At 36.5% G+C, this 25,045-nt stretch overlaps 1 protein-coding gene across 1 annotated transcript; it reads left to right on the top strand.

Annotated features, from left to right (window-relative positions):
* The first annotated feature begins 23,484 nt into the window (after positions 1-23,484).
* Positions 23,485-24,306, top strand: LOC121258667. Its single transcript, XM_041160212.1, has one exon. The coding sequence runs from the start codon at positions 23,485-23,487 to the stop codon at positions 24,304-24,306; it is 822 nt and encodes a 273-aa protein (XP_041016146.1).
* The last annotated feature ends 739 nt before the right edge of the window (positions 24,307-25,045 follow it).

Below are 25,045 nucleotides of genomic sequence, written 5' to 3'. Positions count from 1 at the left end.
TCTTCATTCTTTTCTTTCAACGTCGATGGCACCCAAAAATACCTCTCATTCCTCATCTTAGGGCTCACGCTTGTCATGCCCTAAGGGGTTTTCCGGTAACACTAGGGCCTTTTATTACCCTAGGGTTTGGGATGACCATTAGTATTTTGAGGGATACCATTGGTCCATGGCCATCTCCTCGTCGGATCTAAACCTAGTGAGGAACTCCTACGAGGTGATTGACTCTGTTGTTTTGGAAGTCCAGATGGCATTGACTTTTTGGGGTTTGCAAAGAAGGTCGCATTGTACCCCTCCATCTTTTCAACGGTTTGCATCTTCCTTTCTACTGCCTTGTTCGGGAATCTTCAACTAACTGGTGTTGACTCCCTCCAATTTCATCCCAATGTGTGAAGGATTTTGATCTCGTGCTCCATTGTCTAGCACATCGTAATGGGGTTTGAGGATGAAGATTACCCCTACCTGACAGGCAAGGAGTTCTTTTTCACGCACGGGCTGCAACGCTACAAAGGCAACCGATGCAACTTTCATTCCCATGGCAAGTACTAGGTTGCTCGCCTGGAATGCACCTTTTCCCGTGTCAAGAAATATTTCAAAAGGTTTTGTTTCGTATTGGGCCATGGTTGGGAATTCCCCAACGGTAAGGCTATCCATCAAGAATTTCCCATTTGAGCTGCGTGGGGAGTGGTTTTGAATATTCACTACTTTGAGTAGGATTCCCTCTATCGTGTACTAGTTCAGAAAAGTTTTTCGACCTTAAAAACTGAAGAGAGAATTTTTAGTGTCATAAATGAATTGAATATTCACTAATTTGAGAAGGATTGCTTTCTATTGTGTAGTGTGTACTAGTTCATTAATATCAAGAAATCAGCTTAAAGAACGTGGATCCATCAAAAGGACATGATGGAGTCAGATTAATAAAAAAACATGGGCTGGCTTTTGAGTTCGACTTCTATTAGCTTGGGTTTCTAATAAACGCTAGACATGATTTAAATGGTTTTGGGCTTTGGCTATTCTTAGGGCTTTAAGGAAACCTGGATTTGAATTTTAGGATCCATTTCACAATATAATTGTTCTTTAGTATTATACGATATTCTTATAAATTTTTAGATATTTCCTGCTCAAATGTCACTCAAATGTAAAACATTTTTCAATTTTAATTCTTCAACTTTTACATCTAATCATTATAATTTTCTCAAAACTCTCAAACAAAACACAAAAAATAATATTGCATTTTCAAATTTCAAGACAAAAATAGTATTAAAAAATTATATTCAAACAATATTTTAACTTTATAATATTTTTGTTCAAGTTTTTCTCTCTTTTTTTCCAAAACCCAACCCAAAAAAATATTTTCTTTCGCTTAGCCTCAAAGTTGAGTGTTTCTACACTCGCACGGCAATCAAAGGAAGGAACACCTTTCCGAAGTGTTTCTCCTGCTGGCAACTAGCATGGTCGAGCCCATCTCCCACCTAACCTCGATGAGTATTTGTATATTTGCACAACAATCAAAAGAGAGAACACCTCTCCTAAGTGTTCCACTACTCGCCAACTACCGTGGTCGAGCCCATCTCTCGCTAGCTTCAAAGCCAAGTATTCCTACACTTGCACGACGATTAAAGGAGTGAACACCTCTCCTAAGTGTTCCACTCCTCACCAACTAGCATGATTGAGCCCATCTCCCCCCTAGCCTCAAAGCCGAATGTTCCTACACTCGTACAGTGATCAAAGGAGGGAACACATTTTCTAAGTGTTTCCCTCCTCGCCAATTAGCCTAGTAAAGCACATCTCTAGTCTTCTATTAAAGCTGAATCTTCTCGTGCTCGCAACTGGCCATCAACGCCAGCGCATCTTCTCAAACAATGCTGAGTGTTAACACTCGTGCTACAACTGCCGCCCGCGTGTTGCCTCTGGGAATGAGCATCCGAGCTCCACAACCATCTCGCGCGGGTTACCTTTAGGAAGGAGTCGACGGGCTCGAAAACTGTGTGAGATAAATCCAAGGGGTCGACTGGCATAATCACAGCCTAGGCTACAACTAATAAATTATAATCTCAATGCCAAAATGAAAACATCAACAGAAAATCACCTCAAGGGACAAAGAATCCATTACTGCCAACAAAAGTAGAAACAAGTATGGAAATATGCATTATTTGCTAACAATAAATAGTCACCAACAATCATAAGTACACTCGATTAAAGACGAACTTCCCAGAGGCCCATCCTCGTAGGCCCTTAATATAAATTTCACGAATTCTCCTCGAGGACCACTAACAAGGATCTTCATTGTATTACACAACAACAAAAAACTTGGGACAAGTTCCCAAAATTTCTCTAGAGTTTTCTAGACTATCTCTATCGTGGCTTGACTTGAAAATTCTCAAAACTTTCTTATTGAGTAAATTGATTTTAATAATTACAGGCATCTATTAGGGATAAAGTTGACTGCAGCCCATTGAAAACCTATCACTAATAATAAGGGAAGAGATACGCTAAAAGAGGTTAACTAAGATACAAAAAGGAGAAAGTGACATAAGATAAGTAGGACTCAATCACTCTGAAGAAAGAAATAAACCTCTATAAAATAAAGAGATCTCTACAAATGTACAAACACTCTACAACTTCTCTACACAATGCCTCCACCATGCATAGTGACTCCAAAGGGTCTTCTCTCGAGGCATCTTCTTCAACATCCATCAATTCCTAATTTCGTCCTTCTATTAAGAGATACTTGAGGCCATGAAAGATTTTAAAATCACCTATTATAGTGGATTTCTCCCAAAAACAACACGCGGACGTAGCCTTTATGCTGAATGACGTAAATTTTTGTCTCTCTTTATTTATATTTTGTATATTTATTTATTTATTATTCTTATAGATGAACACCAAGAGCACTATATATATCGACGCCCGAATCACCATCATAGGCCGAGGATGACTCTTCATCCGTTCTAGCTTGTTGTGTGAATTTATGTATTGACACCTCCAACAATTGTGGATATTTTTCTCGTATTTCTACGTCAATATCCTATCAAGCCTCTTCGATCGGTGCAATTTTAAATTCCATTCTGATAATGATTCCGGCTTAGATGAGTGAAAAGTGGGGTGTGATTAGAGAAGGACAAGGGTGGACTGGGATTAGGAAGAATGGCATCACGTGGTGTACGGAAATGGTATAAAGAGATATTTCTTAGAATCGTGTCTCACGTTAGCCAAATTGTTCTAATAAGATAATAGGAAATATAAAATATAATAGGAATTGAGATAGAGAGAGAATATGACAATGAAACATATAGATTTTAAGGATTAAATCTTTATTATTGTCAGCTCATGTGATTGAATACCAAACATAACGCCCTATTTATAAGAAAATTACATGGAAGAGATAAAATATTTCCAAGTTCTTTATTATCAAATCTTTTGATCAATAATCAAATCCAAATTCTTAATTTTTATTATTGTGTATGACATTTTTTATCCCGAAATATAAACTTTAGAATAATTATTGAAAAATAATACTCTTATCAAAAAAGTGTATCGATCAGTATTTTTTTTTTTAAAAGCATTTGTGTGTTTATTTTTTTATATATTTTTTTAAAAAAAATACAAACAACAATGAGTTTAAAAAATAAATAAATAAATAATACTAATCGGTACCCTGGCGTTTTGGTACCGATCCTTTGTGCATGTAATACAGTCCATAATTATATATTGATATGTACTTCCTTTTAAAAAAATAAAATAAAATCCTGATTTAGGGCAATTTTCAGTCCATGTTAAAAAAGTTATCCCAAAAACTAAGATCACCTATTTAGTGCCTTGAGGGAATTAATGGTACATTCTGTCAATGTTAGAATGAATTGAAACGAAGGGGTTCTTGACATTATACGTAAGAACAAATTAACATGATCTGTACGTACATCCGTACTCTATCTATGAGGATGGATACATTAAAAGATTCATTTATAAATTAATTTGATTTTGATTCATTATTTATTAATAACAGTCTAGACTTTTACACAATTATATATATAACATCTCAAATCGAATTTCAATTAACAATGATTTAAGTAAATAGTTTATTTATAAATACTTATTCAAACAAAATCAAAATCAAAATATCGGGAGTTACTAATTTTTGTCTGGCTCACTAGTACTATTAATATTAAATTATTACTATTATATTATGAAGATTCACAAAGTGATCTTATGGATACTTTCAGGCTAGGTTATTCAAGATCATCGAGATAATCGAAAAACTATTGATTTATATAAGAAAACCAAACTCATAAAATTTATAAACAATGCTACTATATATCACTACAACAAATAAGGTCTTTTGGAACGAAAATTTTCATCCCAAAAGACTGGTATTTGATCCCAAAGTATATTTTGGGACGAAAAAAACTGTCCCAAAAGGTATTTTGGGATGAAAATCACAAATTCATCCCAAAAATATCTTTTGGGATGAAATTAAGTTTGATCGTTCGATCGCGTTCAAATGGATTTTTTTTCTTGGACAATTTAAATTCGTCTCGGAAATTTGTTTGAACGTAGTAAGTAACGTTCGAACAATGAGGAACTGTTCGAACGGGTATTTCATAGCCGATCGATCGATATTAGTCCGTTCGACCAAAATATACTAAAGTATACTATAAAAATGTAAGATGATATCTATTAGTAATATATACTATCATATATGTTAGTAATATATACTATATAGTATCATATATATTATACTATACCAAATTAGTATAAAGGAAAATTTAAGATCATGTGTATTAGTAAATCCCACAATCATATATAATAGTAATATATACTATCATATTTATTATATTATACTAAAGTATAAAGGAAAATGTAAGATGATATATATTAGTAATATATACTATATGATATATAGTAATTTATACTATATATCATATATATCGTATCATATATATTATACCATACTAAAGTATAGTGGAAAATATAAGATCATATGTATTAGTAATATATACTCACATATATATAGCCTTAAATATACTAAGATCACATATAAAGTATAGAGAAATTTATAAGATGATAGTATATTAGTAATCTATACTCTATATATATGTTGTATAGTATCATATATAACATATATAGTAAAGTATAATGGAATATATAGTATGGTATATATTAGTGAAGTATAAACGCATGGTATATAGTACTATATATTACCATATATAACACTTTGATAGTAAAGTATTATGATATATTATTATACTATAATAAAATATATACAAGTTATTATGTTTTCATTTAAAGTATTATACTATCATAATATATATATTATAATATTTTATAATATTACATCAATATTACAGTATATATAATGTACTATAATAGTATATATATTATATTAAATTATAAGATTATAAATATAATATACATTTAATATAAATTTTTACTAAACTTAAAAGAAATACCATTCGAACTGTAAATATTAACATTCGAACGGTAATTTAAAACTGTTCATCGTTTCATTGAATTGTTCTATCAATTAATTTATTAAATTGCTATTAGTATATAATTTTGTAAATCTTTTCGTCGTAATTAGATTTTATCACGAATGTTAAATATATTTTATTTTTAAAATTTTATGATCATAATAATATCTTATAGGGGCCGTAAACGTGGTAGATCAGGGGAACCTTCCATCCAAACAGTTTGAGAGCAAACTGTTTTACTTGAGCAACAAGTAAAACTGTATGATTTTGTGGCTCTTATATGGGAGGGTCATTCCCTCCCATCAGTATTTAATGATCGTGGTTGGGTACCAATCTTAGGTCAATGAGAAGAAGAAATAGAGCTCATTTCCTACATTGTGATCGTTACTGAGTTCTATAAAGAGTTCGGTGGTGCCAGCCCAGACGATGAAGGGGCATACAGGATCTGTGTCCGAGGAGCTACTGTTATATTTTCAGCAGACGGACTCGCTACATATCTCGGTATTCCTAAGCTTCTCGATGCTTATCCGAACCTGCCGCCTGAAGAGTCTGATCCTTCAGGTGATGCAAAGATGTCTCACGACAAGGGACCAGTTTACACAGATGAGATCGATACACTTGCTGATCATGAGGTCAGAGACTTGATTGTTGGTTCAAATGCTCTAGTGTACAATGAGACGAAGAGTATTAGGCAAACATATTTATCTTCTTTTTTCAAGATCATGAATTTGATCATCGCCAACAATATTGACCCTCGGCAGCACAAGGCTGAGGTCGGCATGGATCGAGCAAGATTTATGATACGGGTCACTCGTGGCATTCCGATCGACCTTGTGGGTTATATATTTGAGAGGATCCGATCAGAGGCTCAGTTCATTACGATAGATATATTGCTGTTTGGGATCCTCATCACTTGATTTTTACTACATACCGAGGTCGTGCCAGAAGTTGCTGAGCGTTCCTGGGAGCCGGTGGGACCGATCAACAACACCACCCTATCACGGAGCACAGGACACTTGAGATTTCATTTTCGTTGAGTTGTTCCTGACAGGACTGATATTCAGAGAGATGCACAACCGGGAGATACTGGAGTATCAGCTGGTGAGACATCTACACAGGTCGAGGCATCACGCACATCTACTCGCGAGGAAATGGCTAACATACTGCATTCTAAGGTCGGCATACACACATCAACAGTGATCGATGCAGTGCATACTACCATGTCTAAGTTACGTACATAGATTATGGCTAGCGTCTCTGGATTATGTACAAAGGTTAATGAGTTACGTACAGAGATTAATGCCAATAATACAACTCAGGTTACGCTTAGTACTCGACTGGCACAGGTAAAGAGACAATTAGTTACAGTCAAGGATGTGTGTAGAGACCTCGCAACACAGTAGTTTCTATTTTTTATTTATATTTTTTTTTGTTATAGTTATGAACAATATATATGGTGTTTTGATATTTTGCTTTAGTTGTAAATTAAATATTTTATCTTTTCTGGAGTAATTATTGATTTATATTATGTGGTGTATGTTTGATAATAGTTATTTAACATAAAAGAAATCATTAAAATATTTTTAAATTAATTATATAAATTAATTAATGAATTTGTATATATGATATATATATTTTTTATATTTTGAGTTTCGTACCGAGATTAATATTATACATTCGAATATATAAATGTGATGCTTAAATATGTTCAAACTAAATATATTCCATTCGAACAGTTTAAAAACCTTCCCGCCAAGTTTTGCTACCAATATTTTCCATTCGAACGCAAAAATTTTCATTCGAACGGTTGTGAACTTTCCCCGCCATAATAAATTACTTTCCCGCCAAAATTTTATTGTTCGAACGTATTTTTTCTATTCGAACGGAAAATACTTTTTGAGATGATTTAATTCGTCACAGAAAAACTGTTCAAACCGTTATTTTACCGTTTGAACGATTTTGTAAAGTCATCAATTTTTTTAGACGAAATTTTGTTCATCCCTAAATAATTTGGTCCCAAAAGCTCAAATTTATTGTAGTGTATTCAAATAAAATAAAGATAGGCTTTTAAACTTTCAGAACTTATTTATTAATTATTTGTCTATTTATTATTAAAAAAAATTTAATAATCTACGGCTAGCCAAGATATTAATGCTTTTGTTAGCTAATACTAGATAATATTAAAATTGTAAAAACCCACTATTAACGTTTAGTACACTTTTGAGCCAATAAGCTTGTAAAGTGCGGAGGAAATCCCCTTACACCCGCATCATCTTCTATTCCCAATCCACCATCTCTCTAATATATTTAATTAAAAAGAAAAAAAAAGCGCTCCTTTGAGGGGGCACAGAGGAGTGAACGAAATATCCATGGCAAAATCTTGAGCAATTCGTTCTCCCCCAACCACCCACCGTAAATTTCTCTTTTGTTCACTTCTATATATCTTTGTTTTAATCTCCGTTTTCGTCTGTTCGTTCTCGATTCCTCTATTTTTTTTTTTTTTCCCTAAAGATCTAAACGAATTCGAGATATCATAGATTTCATTTTATTTTATTTTTCTAACTCTAAGATGTTTTCATTTTATTTTTGTAAAAAATCTTCGGAACCATATCTCTCTTGATCGTTTGGCATTTCCAATTTCTTCTTCTGGCATTTGGTTATCAGTCTAGCAAACCTCACAATGCGAATTACTGGAATAATCTAAAATAGAGACTCGGACGAAGAATAACTGATAGAATAATTTGTCATTCATAGTGATTCGAGGCCACCCAATTCATCTAGATAGGACTACAGAGACTTAAGAGCATTGACATGGTTTCATCAAAGCAATATCTAAAATTTGATAAAAAATATATTTTTTCTATAAATCTAAAACATCCCTAGCCTTAATCCCACGTTCGATTAGTCAAAATAATAATATAATATTCTTTTTTTAATAATAATATTTTTTTTCATATTTTACAATTACACTAACCATATATCAATTAATGTTTACCAACTAATTTTTTCCTCAACTTAATAATCTAACAAACACATTTTGCCAACCTTTCTTCTACCCAACAATCAGTATATAAACAATTTTTGAAACCAATAAACACAATTTTTGCTCAAAGCTTCAACTATAATAACTCTTTGGCGAATCCAATGCAGCAATTTTAACATAAAATTTGGCAATTTTTTATTTTTATTGAGATTTAGCTAAGCCAGTGGCATCGCTCTAACATAATTCCGTAAGAATCCTACGAAAACAACTAAGGTCATGGAAAGGGCCCTCAAGTCCACTTAAGCAAATAAACATTAAGCAACAAACCTAAAGGAAATACAGAGTTCTGGGCCTACACTAGGTCTGGCCAAATTACGTAAATGCAACAAAAGAAATAACATAGTCCCGATCTCCTAGTGCCTTTATAGTTTTCTAGGCCTCTGTTAATTTATAGATAATACTATTCTTCCCACTCAAATCTAGAGCTTCACTATGCAATTTTTATTTTTTAATTTTTTATTCTACTTAGTAATTAAGAAAGTATTTTTTAATAATATTATGATTTTTTTATTTTTTTTAAATATTTATAAGTATTAAAAAATCATATATAAAAAAGCAAAAAAAATAAAATAAAATCCTATAACTAATGGTAACTCCCAGCGGTGGCTGGGAGCGGAGCCTGTAGCATGGTCCTAATTTATAAGCATGGATAGAAACTTCCTGTGTCTCTTTCTCTAGCTCATCTCTGTAGCAACCCTACTTACTTGAGCCACTTCCTTTTCTTTGAAGAGCACCGAAATAATATTTTCCCTAAAATTCTCAGCAAGGAGGCAGGTCTCTAAGCTCCCATTATCGAAAGCAATATGCAAAGGATTTGCTCCACCAATGCCAATATTCATTTTAGCACCTTCCTGCATTGACAACTCTAAAGATGACAATGACCCCATTGCCACTTTTCTTCTTTGATCAGCAACCCAAATTAGAGGAGTACCTGCATGAAGAAGAGGAGTCTCACCACCTTCAGCTTGTGTATCATCGTCGAGTTTCAATTTCCCCAACAAGTACTTACAAACTTCTGTTTTCCCTTTGACCTTTAGAAAACCCAATTTTAAATTGAGCAAATCCAAGGATTTTTTGTTGCGAATTCAATAGCTGTAATGAAATTCTGCATGTCTTTTAGCTTCCCACAGCAGTCGATTTCATAGTCCAGCTTTCTACCAGGAAAAATAATTACCTTCTGAATACTTGGGAGCTCAAAAATATGGCTATCTTCATTTGGACCCCTAACAATCTTGTATGGGACCATCTTTTTAGAGAATCTCATTCCGATGAAATGGCTAATCAACTTGGAGTTGGAACAACCAGAGGTTCAGCATGCCTCCCCACAATAACCTTTCCTTTTGGTGTCAAGCTTGAACAACAAGATAGAGACAAGTCATTAACTTCCAACTCATCATCATTGTTCCAGTCACAACACACTTTAATCAATGTCGAGAATGTCACTGGGTCAATGTGCCCCTTTTCAATTCTTGCTCGATCATACAAACTCAAAGCCATATCAACATTATCATCTGATGTGTCCCATTTTATAAAGCCACCTAAGCCAAAATGTCCACAATTTCCACTCTTACACCTCCGCATTGTAGTACGCACCACAACAGCCACAATAGCATAATCAACATAGACACACCACATAAGTTGTCAGCTCCCAAGTCTATAAACAAGTTTTAACACTCTCTCAAGCATTTCATCAAATAGTTTACAGGCAACATTTCCTCTAGTTAATTTCTCTGCATAAAAGACGCTGCTAGCATTTCCTCTAGCTTTTCCTGATTGGCACTCCTCAATATCATAACAACATCAGGCTCCACTATATTAAACAACTTCGTTACAACAATAGTGGAGCCTCTTCCAATGCCAAAAGTATCGTCTAAGCTCAGTTTCCATGTTGGGGTGAGATAAGAATTTTGTGTTCTGTTTTGAAGTTTAAAATATTATGTTTTAATATTATTATTATTTTGGAATTTGAAAAATGTGTATTGGGATTTGAAAAGTTGAATTGTCTATTACATTTTGTATGAGGATTTGAAGAAAGTGTAATGATGAAATGAAATGAGAATTTTGTGTTTTGTCTTGTGCCCCAAACCCGCCTTTAAGTCTCTCAAACTCGTGACAAATCTAGTAAGCCATCTTCCTTGTATGGCACAACACGATTGCATAAACTTGTCCTGCAACAGGTTCGATCTGCTGCAATGTTGAAAGAAGAAAAATAGAGATTCCTCCACCCCCCCCCCAATATTGGGTTTTATTGCTTAGTGTACATCGGGACTGACCGTGTTTTGGATTGTGAGGTTTTTTACGGTGACTTTAGTGCCATTAGGCAAGACCCGACAATATACAATCTCGTAGTCAATCCAAAACTCCCCTTCACTAAGCCGAAGGGATCAGTTCGAGTTTGGTGGGGGAAGTAAATGAAGACCACTTGGGATTTTTTGATTGAAAGACTAGAGTTTGGGATTTTTGAGATCGTTGAACCATGAGTGAGTGAGTGACGCCTCCTAACCATAAAGGGTGCCATATGAGACATACAGAAGCATGGGCTTCTCCCTTGTAAATTCCCATAACCATGGGCTTGAATGGCCACAATGTAATGTCACTCAAAATAGAAACATTGTTGAATCTATAGCCAATTAGCCTCCTAGCATCAAAGACACTGTTGATGGGGTTCATGGTGATCGGCTTCTTGGCCCCATCTGATCAAGTGCTCTATCTCGATGAGGTTAGCATCTGACGGCATGTTGCTAGAGGAAAGAAACAAAACACGAAGAGGGAGATCTGAAAGTTAAGAAAATAAGATGAGATTTCTGAAAGGCTTTCTAAGAACAGAGGAAGGAGGGATTTCTTCATGATAAATGTATGTGGTCATCGCCACAATCTCTTCCACCTCCGTTGCACCTTCTAAGTCCTCCTCTGTGTAAGGCTTAATTATAGAGGTTAGGGATTGCTGGGTCAGTCTGAGTTAGAAGGGAGGAAGAAGAAACAAGTCAAAGTGTTTCCGTGTTGAAGAGTTTATGAAGTGGAGGCTTATTGAGGAAAGGTATTCTGATGCGGTGCCGTTTAGAGTGCCAGCCACATGGCGTTGTTTTGCTAGGAGAAATAAAGTTGTGTGTTTAATCTTGGTCAATACTATGCTTTTTAATGCGTGGAGACCATTTCATTCTGTCAGTACCTGGAAGAAAGTTGTTACTAACTTACTAGTGCTATTTTGTATTTTGTGTTATTTCTGTTAGATATAAGACTGTAAAGGGGGACTAGAGTATCATTATTCAATATCTAGAGTCTAGAACTTTCTCTTTTCTTTCTTGGAGGTTAGGATTTGCCTCAAATCAATCATGTGATGTATGAACAATGAATGAAAAACTAGTCTCTATTATTATTTCTCATTTACTCGTATTACAATTTCATTCCATATTCCATTCTTTCTCTATAATAGATCTTAGAACCAAAACAAGTTGGTACCAGAGCCCAGCAATCCGATGGCAGATGGAACCGGATTCAAGCAACAACAGGACCTTCTGCAACGCCAAGTAGACAGCCATGAAGAAAATATTGATGAAATCCGGGAGAGGCTAGATCAAATGTCTGACGTGATGAGAATCATTGTTGCAAATCAAAATCATCCACCACAACGAGGACCACATAAAGGCCAAGAGCTGGAGCGTCATGATGCACGAAATAGCTTTCACAAAGGAGTCTACATGGAGTTTCCAAACTTTGAAGGTGGAAACCCTGCAACATGGGTATTTAAAGCATATCACTATTTTGAATATCACCAAACACCACCAGCACAATGTCTAGTAATGGCATCATACCACATGAACGGAGAGGCACTGATTTGGTATCAGGATGCACTTGAGAGTGCACTTATTAATAGCTGGGAAACGTTTACTAGAGTCCTACAAATATGCTTTGGTCCCACTACGTATGATGATCCAATGGAGGCATTGACCCGCCTAAAACAAACATCCACAGTGGTTGCACACAAGGTTCAATTCGGGTCTTTATCCAAGGCTAAGAAGTCTCTCAAAACACTACAAATTAAGTTGTTTTCTAAACGGTTTAAAAGATGAGATCCGCCTCCCTATTAGAATACTTAGCCCTATTAACTTTAACCCAACCTTTAGATTAGCAAAAATTCCAGAGGAGTATTTACTCAGCACTAGACGAACCTAGAAGTCATCAAGTGATACACATCAGTTTTCACTTAAGGGTGGTGTTAGTTTCCTAGGGCAGCAGGGCGCAAACTCTAAAGCACAAAAACCTTTTACACCAACCAAAAAGGTATCATCAATGCAAATGGATGAGAAGAGAAGGAAGGCCTTATATTAGCATTGCGTAGAAAAATGGAATCCCACCCACATTTGTAAACTGCCTAAGCTTTACTTACTTCAAGGTTGGGAAGATCTTGGGGAAGAAAAAATAGAGAAACCATTTTATGATTCAAAGGAGGTGGATGATATTGGGATTCCTGACTCAAGTACTACACCTAAGATCTTAATCCATGCAATAGCAGGTACTTTGAATGCTAATACCATGCATTTAGAAGGATGGATAAAGGGTATTTCTGTGGTCGTCTTGGTGGATTCGGGAAGCACCCACAACACAACATTCAAGTTAACTCTTTTCACCTTTCCTCTGGCCGATACATACTGTTACACCCCGTGTGTTGGAGTTAGCAATCTTTTGGACCCGGATTTTGCCCGTGACCACAGGTTGGGAATCTCTTTCAGTCAGGGGCAAGCATTGGGTGCACTACCAGTACAACTTACCTGGCATTACAATCTGCCCAGTCCGTTGGTACCATCATTCATTCATTCAGTCATGGCCATTACGTATTTTCATACATTAAAACATTCATTCATTTTCTTTCCTTTCATTCATTCAGTCCTTTCCTTTTCATTCCTTTTATTTATCAGTCCATTTCATTTCATAAATAACATTTAAAAGCATAAGCATAAACATCATTTAAAAGCATAAGCTTAAATATCATCATTTCATAGCATCATTTCATGGCATCATTTAAACATCATTTAAAAGCATCAAGTATAAACCTCAACATTTCATTCCATGAAAATAAAGACAATAGCTACTACATATAACATACATTTACATGCAAACAACTATTACTTTGGGTGCATAAACAGGGGCAACCAAAGAAGGCCTTTACTTACATATACCTTTAAACACTTATACTTAGCATACTTTCATAAACATCGTTTCATTTCCTTCATAAAGCATCATAATGTGAAACATTTCCTTTTCATTTCATATGATTTAGAAAACTCTATAAAAGTATGAACATAACACTTACCTGGACTCCATGTCGTATTCATTTCATGTAGTCCATTCATATGTGTGTCAGATAACAACCTACATGCATACATAACCTTAACGTCATTTTTTTTTCAAATGCATAAGTAACTAAACTTAGAAAATACATAAACTATCCCCCACTTCTATGATTTCCTTTATCAGGTTTCCTAAATTCTCAACCCATAGCTTGGGACCCACTCGAGGTCACCTTTCCAAACACAACATTCTACTTCATGTTCTTATCCTTTAAAATGAACCTCCATGATTCACTTTAAAATAAAGACACACAATCACCTTCATCATACTTTTCCTACTAAACCATACATCTCAATGCATAACTTGGACCAACCAAGTTATACAATCCAATCCTAGTCAATAAATGCATCCCTTTCTTCATTCATGTATAATCTAACCAACACTTCACCATAATCTTAACAATGCATAATACATAACTTTAAGCCAACTTTGAGGTTTAAATATCGTGTATTTATACTTAAGATAAATTATCCACTACATATGGTAAATCTGTATGGCATATGCGTCCAACCAGATTATACATGTATACTACCCCTTTTATCACCTAAGATGAACATATAATCTACTAAACGCCCGCTTGTATAAACAATCTGCATACACCCGACATTAACGTCCAACTTAAACACATACAATTATCACGCTTCATAATCTTCCCCGACCTTCATAATCTCAACACATCACATGACATCATGCCACTTCACAAACTACATAGTTATCTCAACACTTTACACAATTCCCAACCACTTCCAAGCTGCACAGTGATCCCATCATTTCACATCGCATCCGGCCATTGCACAACTATCCAATCACCCCATTTTTCTCAGAACACAACTCTACATTTAACCCTCATCACTTCATAGCACGCTGTCATAATACCAACTATGTCACACCTACATAACAAACCCGTCACTTCAAACTACTCAGTTACATCACAAACTACTCCACAACACCATTCGCAGTAATCTCAACACTTCACACCACCTATCCATGGAAAACTCCACAACTACGCAATCATCCCAACACTTCGTAACACATCGCCACATCACAACTACAATACAACCACAGTCCACATTTCACAACACAACACACTTCATAACAATAGAACACACTTCACATTAATGCCCATCCCTTCACAGCTGCATCACACAGCACATCACAACGCAGGACACAGTTCACAACACCAATCAAACTTCACAAGCGTAATAAACTATCGAGGGAAAAGAGAGGGAATTATATCATACGTCATGGCTAAAACATAGCATGCCGCTCCCTGTCTGGTGGTCTCACTGTAGTGGCAACATTTGTGCAAGAAGGGGCTATTTGGATGGCTTGCAGCTAGGGTTTGTTGTTGTGGGTCTCATGGTGGGAGAGAATCAAAGATCGAGCCTCATAGTGGCTAGTTCACAATGTGTAAGAGGAATTAGTGGTTGAGCTTCACGGTGGCTAAGTTGGGCTTCATTGGTCTTGCATGATGGAGAGAGACAAAGAGGGGTCTGCTAAGGGAGGTGGCTAGGGTCACGACTGGAGGGCTCCGTGGTGGTCATAGGAGGTGGGTTTTGCGTTTGGTGGCAGTGCAGCTGTGGGTGGTGGCGGTAGGGCTACGTGGTGGAGGGAGAAGCCTAGTGGTAGGGGCCTCGGGCTGAGATAGGATAAACGATAGTGGCATCAGGTGGCTATGGTCGTGGTTGGAGGCAGCACACAACGGCTTAGGGATGGCATGGCTGAGGCCGTGGCGGAGATAAACAAAGGAGAGGGAGAAAGGCGTTGTGATACCCCATGTGATATGGATAAGGGTAGGTAGTGTATGAGATCTCACATTGCTTGGGAATGAGAAGTTCTTGCTCTTTATAAAGTTCCAATAGGGCTCCAATTATATTATTGACTAGTCCTTTTAGAGTATAGGCCATGTGGTTTGGGCCTTCCATTGGGGCGTTACAAATGGTATCAGAGCATATCCCAACCATAAATGTGAGACTTGAGCTGTGCCACCTACAATGGACAGGCCCGACGAGGACGCCAGAAATTTAAGGGAGGTAGATTGTGATACCCCATATGATATGGATAATGGTAGGTGGTGTATGGGATCCCACATTGCTTGGGAATGAGAAGTTCTTGCTTTTTATAAGGTTCCAATAGGGCTCCAATTGTATTATTGACTAGTCCTTTTAGAGCATAGGCCATGTGGTTTAGGCCTTCCATTGGGGCATTACAGGCGTGAATCTGTGGAGGGAAAGGGGATGGGTTACGGTGGTTACTTGGCTTGGAGTGGGCCCATGGTGGTGCTAGTGGTGTCGCGATGGCGCTAGGAGGAGAAAGGGGGTAGGCCCGAAAGGGATACAACAGGAGTGCGAGAGAGAGGCCTCAGGCTGGGCATGGAGGAGTAGAGGCTCCTGTGGAAGGGCTGGTGGTAGCCTTGCTACTGTGGGTGGCTACGCTGTTGGCTTGCTACGTCTCTCGGTGTTATGGACCTTGTTGTTATTCTTGTTTGTGTTATAAATGGAATGGACATGAAAATAGAATGTTGATGCGTGTGATAACTAACAAAACACACTCTAGATGTTTGCTGAATGAGGAAATGAAACACAGAAGAAATGGTGATGGAAATAGCTACGCCTTGGGGTATTCGAGGTCCCTAATTCCTCCCAAAGAAAATATAAACGTTTTCTGCAATAATGTTCAAGATACCTTCACTTAGTCCTCGTTTTCCTTATATCCTCCAAGGATAACAAACTAGACAAATAACCAAATGACACATGTAAAGTAAAATAATAGACTATGAAAATAGACTACTATAAGGACTCAAAATGACAAGTAAATGAAAGGTTCAAATAGCAAGTAAATAAGGACTCCAAAATGTTGTTGCCCTTACAAAATCAGCTTTTGTCCATAAAGAAGGTTCCCTTCCTATGTCTGGTGCTCGGTTTAAATTAGTAGATGAATTGGGCCTAGTTGATCCAACTTCCCAGCCCAAATGAGGGAGACTAGGGAGGAAATGGACTCATGTATGTCCATCTTCTCTTGGAAGCCCAATAATAACTCCTATGCAACAAGATACTAAAGGAAAGAAAAAGGCCATATCATTGACCTCGTCTGAAACAAAGAGTTTGAAACATGAGGGAACACAAGGAATTACAATTGAGCTTGATGAAAGAAGAAAGGTGGAGGCTGCTAAGCAGCCCCAACTCAAACAATGAAACTCATTAGTTGGAACTCCCATGAGCTGGGCAACCCACGAGGAGTTCTAGCTCTTCATGATCTCATCATGAGGGAAGTCCCCATAGTTGTGTTTCTACTTGAAACAAAGTTGGCTGCTACTGCTATGGAAAGAATTTGAATAAGGGTGGGTTTTGACGGTAGTTTTGTTGTACCGAGTGAAGGGAGGAGTGGAGGTTTGGCTCTCATGTGGAAGAATGAGATTAGCTTGCGTATCAAGAGCTACTCATTCTTTCATATTGATGCAAAGCTAGAGGACCCGAGGAAAGGAACTCAATGGAAGTTTATAGGATTATATGGACATCCAGAAACTAAAAGAAGAGGAAAGTCTTAGCATTTAATTCGACGGTTAAGGGAACCTCAAGATATCCCATGGTTGGTCTGTGGTGATTTCAATGAGGTGCTGAGCAACTATGAAAAGTTGGGTGGAAGACCAAGGCAAGAGAGGTTGATGCATGCCTTTAGAGATGCTTTTGATGACTGCCATCTGCTAGACTTGGGGTTTCAAGGGACTAAATACACGTGATCTAGTAGGAGACAAAATCAACAGGTGAAAAGTGAAAGGCTTGACCGTTTTGTTGCTAATATGAAATGGTAGGAATGTTTTCCACAAGCTCGAGTATTCCACTGCTCTGTTGCATAGTCTGAATAGCTTAGTTCTGCTGAATAGCAGAATTAAGCTATTTAGATTCGTGGCCATGTGGATAGAAGATGATGAGTGTGAAGAAGTTATTTCACGACATTGGCAAGAAGTTGCTGGAGGCAATAATTTAATGGTCATATCCCAAAAGATCAAGGTTTGTAGCAGAGGTCTAGAAGTCTAGAATGAGAAGAAATTTGGCAAAGTGCATTAGAATCTGAGGAGAGCATGAGCTACTCTTCGTAGAATGCAAATGACAGATCCTAGGCAAGTCACAAAAGAGGAATTGGCAATAGCAAGGAATAATATGCAAGTTTGGCTAGAAAGGGAGGAAATTATTTGGCACCAAAGAGCTAAAGTTTTGTGGCTTAAGGGGGTGATATAAACTCAAAATTTTTCCATCATAAGGCTTCACAAAGGAAGGAAAAGAACTTTATTAATGGACTAAAGGTTGAGCAGGGTATATGGAGATTTGAGGAGGAAAGAGACTAGCTTATTGTAAGCTTTTTCCAAACTTTGTTTCATTATGATATTAGTAACAATAACTAGGATTTTTTGGAAGGATTAAGTGGTCGGGTGCCTGAACAAATGAATGCTGAGTTACTGAAAGATTTTCATCGAGATGAGGTCAAGACAACTTTGGATCAAATGGCTCCAACGAAATCTCCTGGACTTGATGGAATGGCGTCTATCTTCTTTGAACAATATTGGTATATTGTGGGTGATGAGGTAACAAATGGAGTGATGTCCTCCATCAGAACTGGTACTCTTCCTTCCTCTCTTAATCATACTTTCATAGTTCTAATTCCAAAGCAAAATAAGCCTGAGAAAATTTCTGAGTTTATGCCTATTAGTTTTGCAATGATTTGTATAAATTAGTGGCTAAAGTTATTGCAAATAGGCTTAAGAGTGTACTTGATGTAATTATCTGAAAAACTAAATGTGCTTTTGTACCGGGAAGGATCATTACTGATAATATTCTAGTGGCATATGAGGTGATGCATTTTTTGAGAAATAAGAGGCAATGTAAGAATGGATCTATGTCCATTAAGTTGGATATTAGCAAAGCTTATGATAGTGTTCAATGGCCATATTTACAAGTGGTTATGGAGGCAATGGGTTTTAATGCTCGATGGCTCCATCTCATTATGATGTGTGTCGAAACTGTTTCATTTTCAGTTTTGGTTAATGGTGCGCCAAAAGGTCCATTTGTTCCGTTTAGAGGCTCGAGACAAGGTGACCCTCTTTCACTTTACTTATTCTTACTATGTACTGAAGGTTTGATCTCATTGGTTAAACATGTCGAGAGAAGAGAGGAAATTTCAGTTGTGAAGATTTGTACAGGTGCTCCCAAGATCTCTCATTTACTTTTTGCAAATGATGGACTTTTATTTTGTAAGGCAAATATGCAAGAAAATCAGAAAATTCAATCAATTCTTAACTTTTATGAAGCATCTTCTGGTCAAGTGATTAACAGAAGCAAAATAGGCCTTGTGTTCAGTTCAAATGTGCAACCAACCACTTAAGGATGCAATTATGGACTTTTGGGGAGTAGAATAAAGTTAGGAGTATGAAAAGTATTTAGGACTCTCATCTTATGTTGGGAGGTCAAAGACTAAAGTCTTTTCTGAAATAAAGCATCGAGTGTGGAGGAAGCTGCAAGGATGGAAAGAAAAGATACTCTCAGCAGGGGGAAAAGAAGTGTTGATTAAAGATGTAGCCCAAGTGATTCCTACCTATTCCATGAGCTGTTTTAAGCTTCCATCTTCTTTGTGTCATGATCTTGAACAAATGATGGCAAAATTTTGGTGGGGGCAAAAAAATGAAGAGAAGAAAATTCATTGGATGAGTTGGAAGAAGATGTGTGAAACACAAAAGGAAGGTGGAATGGGATTCAAGGACTTGAGGATCTTAATGATGCTTTTTTGGCCAAGCAGGGATGGCACATAATGTCAAATACAGACTCGTTGCTACATAGTTGGTTTAAGGCAAAATATTTTCCAAAGAACCACTTTCTAGATGCTGGGTTGGGAAGCAATCCTTCCTTCATTTGGAGAGGAATTTGGGGCACAATTTCAAAGCTGAAGGAAGGGTGTAGATGGAGAATAGGTTTGGGGAACATAGTGAAAGTATGGACTGATGTATGGGTACTAGGTTTTAAAAGGATTGCTGATATGAACTCTATGTCTGTTATAGGTGCATAAGAAGCCACTATGAATTTATTATTTCTCCCTGGGCAAACAGTTTGGGATGTTAACAAAATTACAACCATGTTCCCTCCTGCAGTGGCACTACAGATCATGAAGATTATGCTTAGTCAAGGAAATTCATATGTGACTTGCTGGACGCTTGAAGTTCATGGTAGATACACAGTCAATAATGGCTATAGTTTGTTTAGATCAGTAAATATGGTGACACAAAGTGGTGAAGAATCAAATGCTGCTCTTATAAGGAAATTGTGGAAGTCTATCTGGAATATGAAACTGCCTTAAAAAATAAGAGTGTTTTCATTGAAGGTTGTTAAAGGAGTTTTACCTACTAAGCATAATCTTTGGAAGAAACATGTAAATATTGTAGAAAATTGTGCTTTCTGTAATGATAGTAGAGAAGATATTTTGCATGTGCTATTCTCTTGCCCATCAATAAGAGAAGTCTGTATTAGAAACTGCCCAAAGCAGTTACAGGTTGATTCAGCTCCTTTATTGATGCTGCTCTGAAATTGCAACTCTATAACTATGCCGAGCTGCTGGTGTTGTGCTTTTTAATATGTTGGAGCTGCTGGTATAGAATAAACATGAAGATTTTTGAGGAAAAAGATGTTCATACTGAAGATATATTGGGAAGTGTCTTGGCAATGCAAAAAGGGTTTTGTGAATTGAGGAACAAACCTCTATCTATAATTAGGCAGCACTGCAGATGGGAAGTGCCACCACCTGGCACTTTCAAATTGAATGTAGATGGAGCTTTCTCTCAAGATGGATATGTGCAGGTGAAGTTATAATGGCGGCAGCGATAAGAGAAAGGGCAAGTCTAAATGTTCTTGAGCTTGAAGGTCTTGCAGTCCTTAGGGGGCTACAGTTGTGTCTTCATCTTAGCATCTATCATTCGTCAATTGAATCAGATCTCTCTTGGTTGTAAGTGAGTTTAATCGAAATAGACAGTCTATGGCCACCATGGGGAACATGGTTAGTGAAGTCAAGAAGTTAACGCATCATTTTCAAACATGTGTTCTAAAACATGCAAATAGAAGTTGCAATACAGTAGCTCATACTCTTGCCAAGCTCGGTTTGAGTGTTTCGGAAATTAGTTTATGGTGGGGTCTTATGAGGTTGTAATTGCTAATTTCCTTTGGTTTGATTCTTCTTTGTAATTTGTTTTATTATATGAATGAAGAATTGGTTTTTCTATTAAAAAAGAAAAAAGAAAAAAGAACAACATGAGTGATAGATTTACCAACACAAGGCCAGTAATTTTGAAAAAATAGGTGAGCCATACCATTGGTCCTGGTACTTTTGCTGGATGGATGAAACACTATAAAAGAAGATGTAATAAAGCTGGCAGGGAGGGTAGAGAAGGAAATACCAGGCAACAACTTGACAAAAAGCAACAACAATTATCACAATTAACATTTTAAAAAAACTCTCAAGACTTATTGTGAGACAAGTCAACATGGAGAATCGCAATATATAACTGTCAGGTAAAATTTTGTTGAAAGATAAATAAGCACAACAAGGGCCCACAAAAGACTTGAGACCAGAAATATAGCTTTGATGTTACTTGAAAGTTAGAAAATGACAGCTGTTTTCTTTTTACCAATAAACTGTTTGATATAAAATTTGTTTAAAAGAATAATAATTAGCTAGCAAAGAGAGCATAGAAGAGTCACGGAAAAAGTGGGCAAAATTGGATAGAAGGCAATGACAACTATCACAATTAGTGTTTTTTAAGATTCTCAATGCTTTTTATGGGACAAATCTACCTTGAGAATCCCAAAAGAACTCATGTTTGGTCTAAAATTTGTCTTGAAAAATAATAACCTCAATCAAGGGTTCATGGCACATATAAGCCCACTATACAAGAGACAAAAGACACGTCATGAGAAGAGAAGATGGGGACAAAGACTTATGATTCAAAGAGGGTAGAGAAAAATATAAGAAAAAAGGAGCAACTTCTGGCCAAAAATGGAGGACATCTACCATAATTGACTTTTGCGATGATTTTCTAGTTGAACAACTATATCTTAAGACTAGAAAGGTAACCGTATAGTATAATATGTTTTTAAAGAGTAATAGACCCATTATAAATTAATGGAGTTTGTTCTACCTTTAAATATATATGTATATATATATATATTTGCTTCTAAAAACAGGATTTAGGGCATTAATTTTTATTGATCTATCTTAAAGAAAATGATCACAAAAACTAAGATCGATTCTTGTAGTCTTGCATTGAGGGAATTAATGGTACGTACGTACGTGCTCATGTCAATGTTGTTATGAATTGTATTGATCGAAGGGGTGCTTAACCTAATAACAAATTAACATGATCTGTACGTACGTACGCTATCTATGAGGATTGATATATATATATATATATATATATATATATATATATAATGTGGATGCATGCGTTCTTTCTAGTCAAGATCCCGGCCACAATCTTTTAATAAATATTGACCAAAGACAAGGTATTATCTTTTTTTATTTCGCTACGTAGACACATTTAAAATTCTACGACAATTACTTTACTTTAGGTACAAACGCCAATCTTTTCAAGTCTTATCTAACTACGGCATCTCATATGTATGACCGTACGTACAAATGCAAATGGCCCCTCCCTTCCCTCCACAACCCTTTTTTTAAGCAATTTTTGCTATTTATCATTACTATACATTATTATTTTTCATTTTTTTAATTCTTTTTAAACTAATTGAATTATTTAACTCATCATTCATATACCATATATTTGTTAAGAGAAAAATAATAATAATAAGTGTACATGGTCACGTGTTGTGTATGAAAATAATGAATATAATTTCTGATTTTTTAGCGAAATACAGTCTAACAAAATGAAATGCAATCTAATTCGACACAAGGACAGCAGCCATAACATACCTGAAATACACTGCAGCACTCAAGATACAAAAAGCTGATAAAGCATGCTGGAAAGAAATAGATAACAGCTGCAGTGCATGAAAAGAAAAAGGAAACAGCATAGGTGAAAGGAGACAAGAGATAGTGCACTGAAAAGATGAATCTCAACTAAGGAAATACATGGCTGCACACAAAGAAGCATGAGGGACATGATGCATAAAGCTGCCTCTACCATGCTATCCATAAAAGTTCTGAATTGATACTTGTAATTATGTAGATAATTAAAAGTTAGTTTTACAGTAGCTTTTTATGCTTTTTGTAATATATATATATATATGACCTCTGTATGATGCAAAGTGAATCAATGAGAATCAGTTTCTTCTCAAATCAATTTCCTCTCATCTGCACCTTCTGTTCTTAACAGTTTCTAACATGGTATCAGAGAAGGAGTAATTTCCTTCAATATCTCCTCGATTTTAATCATCTTTCATTCAACCTATGGCCTCCTCATCTTCCTCTTTTTCTTCTCCTACAGAAGATCAAAATAGCCTTTTTTTCTTGCATCATAGTGACAATGCAAACACTGTCATTATTTCACCACCCTTGACTGGCTCCAATTACATTTCTTGGAGCAGATCTTTTCTTCTTTTCGTTTCAATCAAGAATAAGTCAAGATTCATGGATGGCACCATCCCCACTCCTGACCTTGCAAATGCTTCTTATGTATCTTGGTTACGATGTAACAATATCCTGCTTGCTTGGATTTTAAATTCAGTTTCCAAGGACATAGCCTCTAATGTGTTCTTCATGACTTCAGCTAAACAGGTATGGGATAAACTCAAAGAGCGTTTTGCACAGCCTGATGAGGCTAGGATATATCACCTTCAACACAAACTCAGTGGCATAGTTCAAGGGCATCTTTCTGTAAGTGACTACTTCACCCAACTTAATGCCATTTGGGAAGAGTTGCATAGCTATAGACTACTTCCTTGTTGCACTTGTGGTTTATGTACATGTGATGCATTAAAGAATGTTGGTGAAGTTCAACAAAGGGACTATGTTTTCAAATTTTTAATGGGTTTAAATGATAGTTATGATAATGTTAGAGGACAAATTATCTTGTTGAGCCCCTTGCCTTCTCTAGATAAAACCTTTTCACTTTTTTTACAAGAAGAGAGGCAAAGGCAAGCAAGAAACATAGATGTTCCTACCTCAGAACCATCTACCTTGCTTGCTTATCAAAATTTCTCAAAGAAAAAGGAGAAAATAGATTTGGTTTGTGGACATTGTGGAAAAATGGGACACACAAAGGAGAAATGCTACAAACTAATAGGATTTCCACCCACTTTCAAATTTACCAAATCTAAGTTTGGAAATGGTTTTGGAAAACCTGCTACTCACTCTGCGAACGAGGTTGCTCGTGATCAAACTGTCGCTACAGGCCATGCATCTCCTTCACCAAGTCCCTCTCAGCTAAACCTTTCTCAAGCACAAGCATAACACCTCGTGGATCTTGTCAATGCTCAATTTCCTCAGCTGACCTCAGGACACAATAAACCACTCCTGTCACCACCTATGCATCCTTCACCAATCATCTCAGAACCTGCCCCTCCAACAACATCCCACTCCAATCTAGCAGGTAATCATCACTATTCTTCCAGTCCTAGCATCTCTTATAACCCATCTCTTTTCAATGTCACAAGTCATGATAAACTCACTGATTTCTCCCAAGATCAGCATGATGCCTTTCATAACACACCATGGATCATGGACACAGGAGCCACTGATAACATGGTGTGCTCCACCTCATTTTTTAAATCTTCCTGTTGCATACAAGCTTTTGTGCAACTTCCAAATGGAACAAAAGCTCAAGTCACACACATGGGCACTGTTAAACTTTCAGACTCTCTCCTTCTCACTGATGTCCTATGTGTTCCCTCATTTGTTTTCAATCTCATCTCAGTCAGTAAGCTTACTCAAAGGCCAGACACTTGTCTATTTTTCTTAAACAATCTTTGTTTCATTCAGGTCCTCTCTTCATGGATGACTATTGGACTTGCTAAAGTCCATGTTGGTCTTTATTACCTGTTGTCTTCACCTCCAAACAACACCAATATTCCATCTTCAAGCCCATCTAGTCTAACTCGAGTCAACCAAGCTGCTGTACATCAAGATTTTGACTTATGGCACTGCAGATTAGGACATTTATCCTCTCATAGAATGAATTTAATTCACTCTA

This window comes from Juglans microcarpa x Juglans regia, chromosome 3S (assembly GCF_004785595.1).
Source record: "Juglans microcarpa x Juglans regia isolate MS1-56 chromosome 3S, Jm3101_v1.0, whole genome shotgun sequence".
In the NCBI taxonomy this organism is placed as follows: Eukaryota; Viridiplantae; Streptophyta; class Magnoliopsida; order Fagales; family Juglandaceae; genus Juglans; species Juglans microcarpa x Juglans regia.
This window is presented reverse-complemented; position numbering and strand designations above follow the sequence as displayed.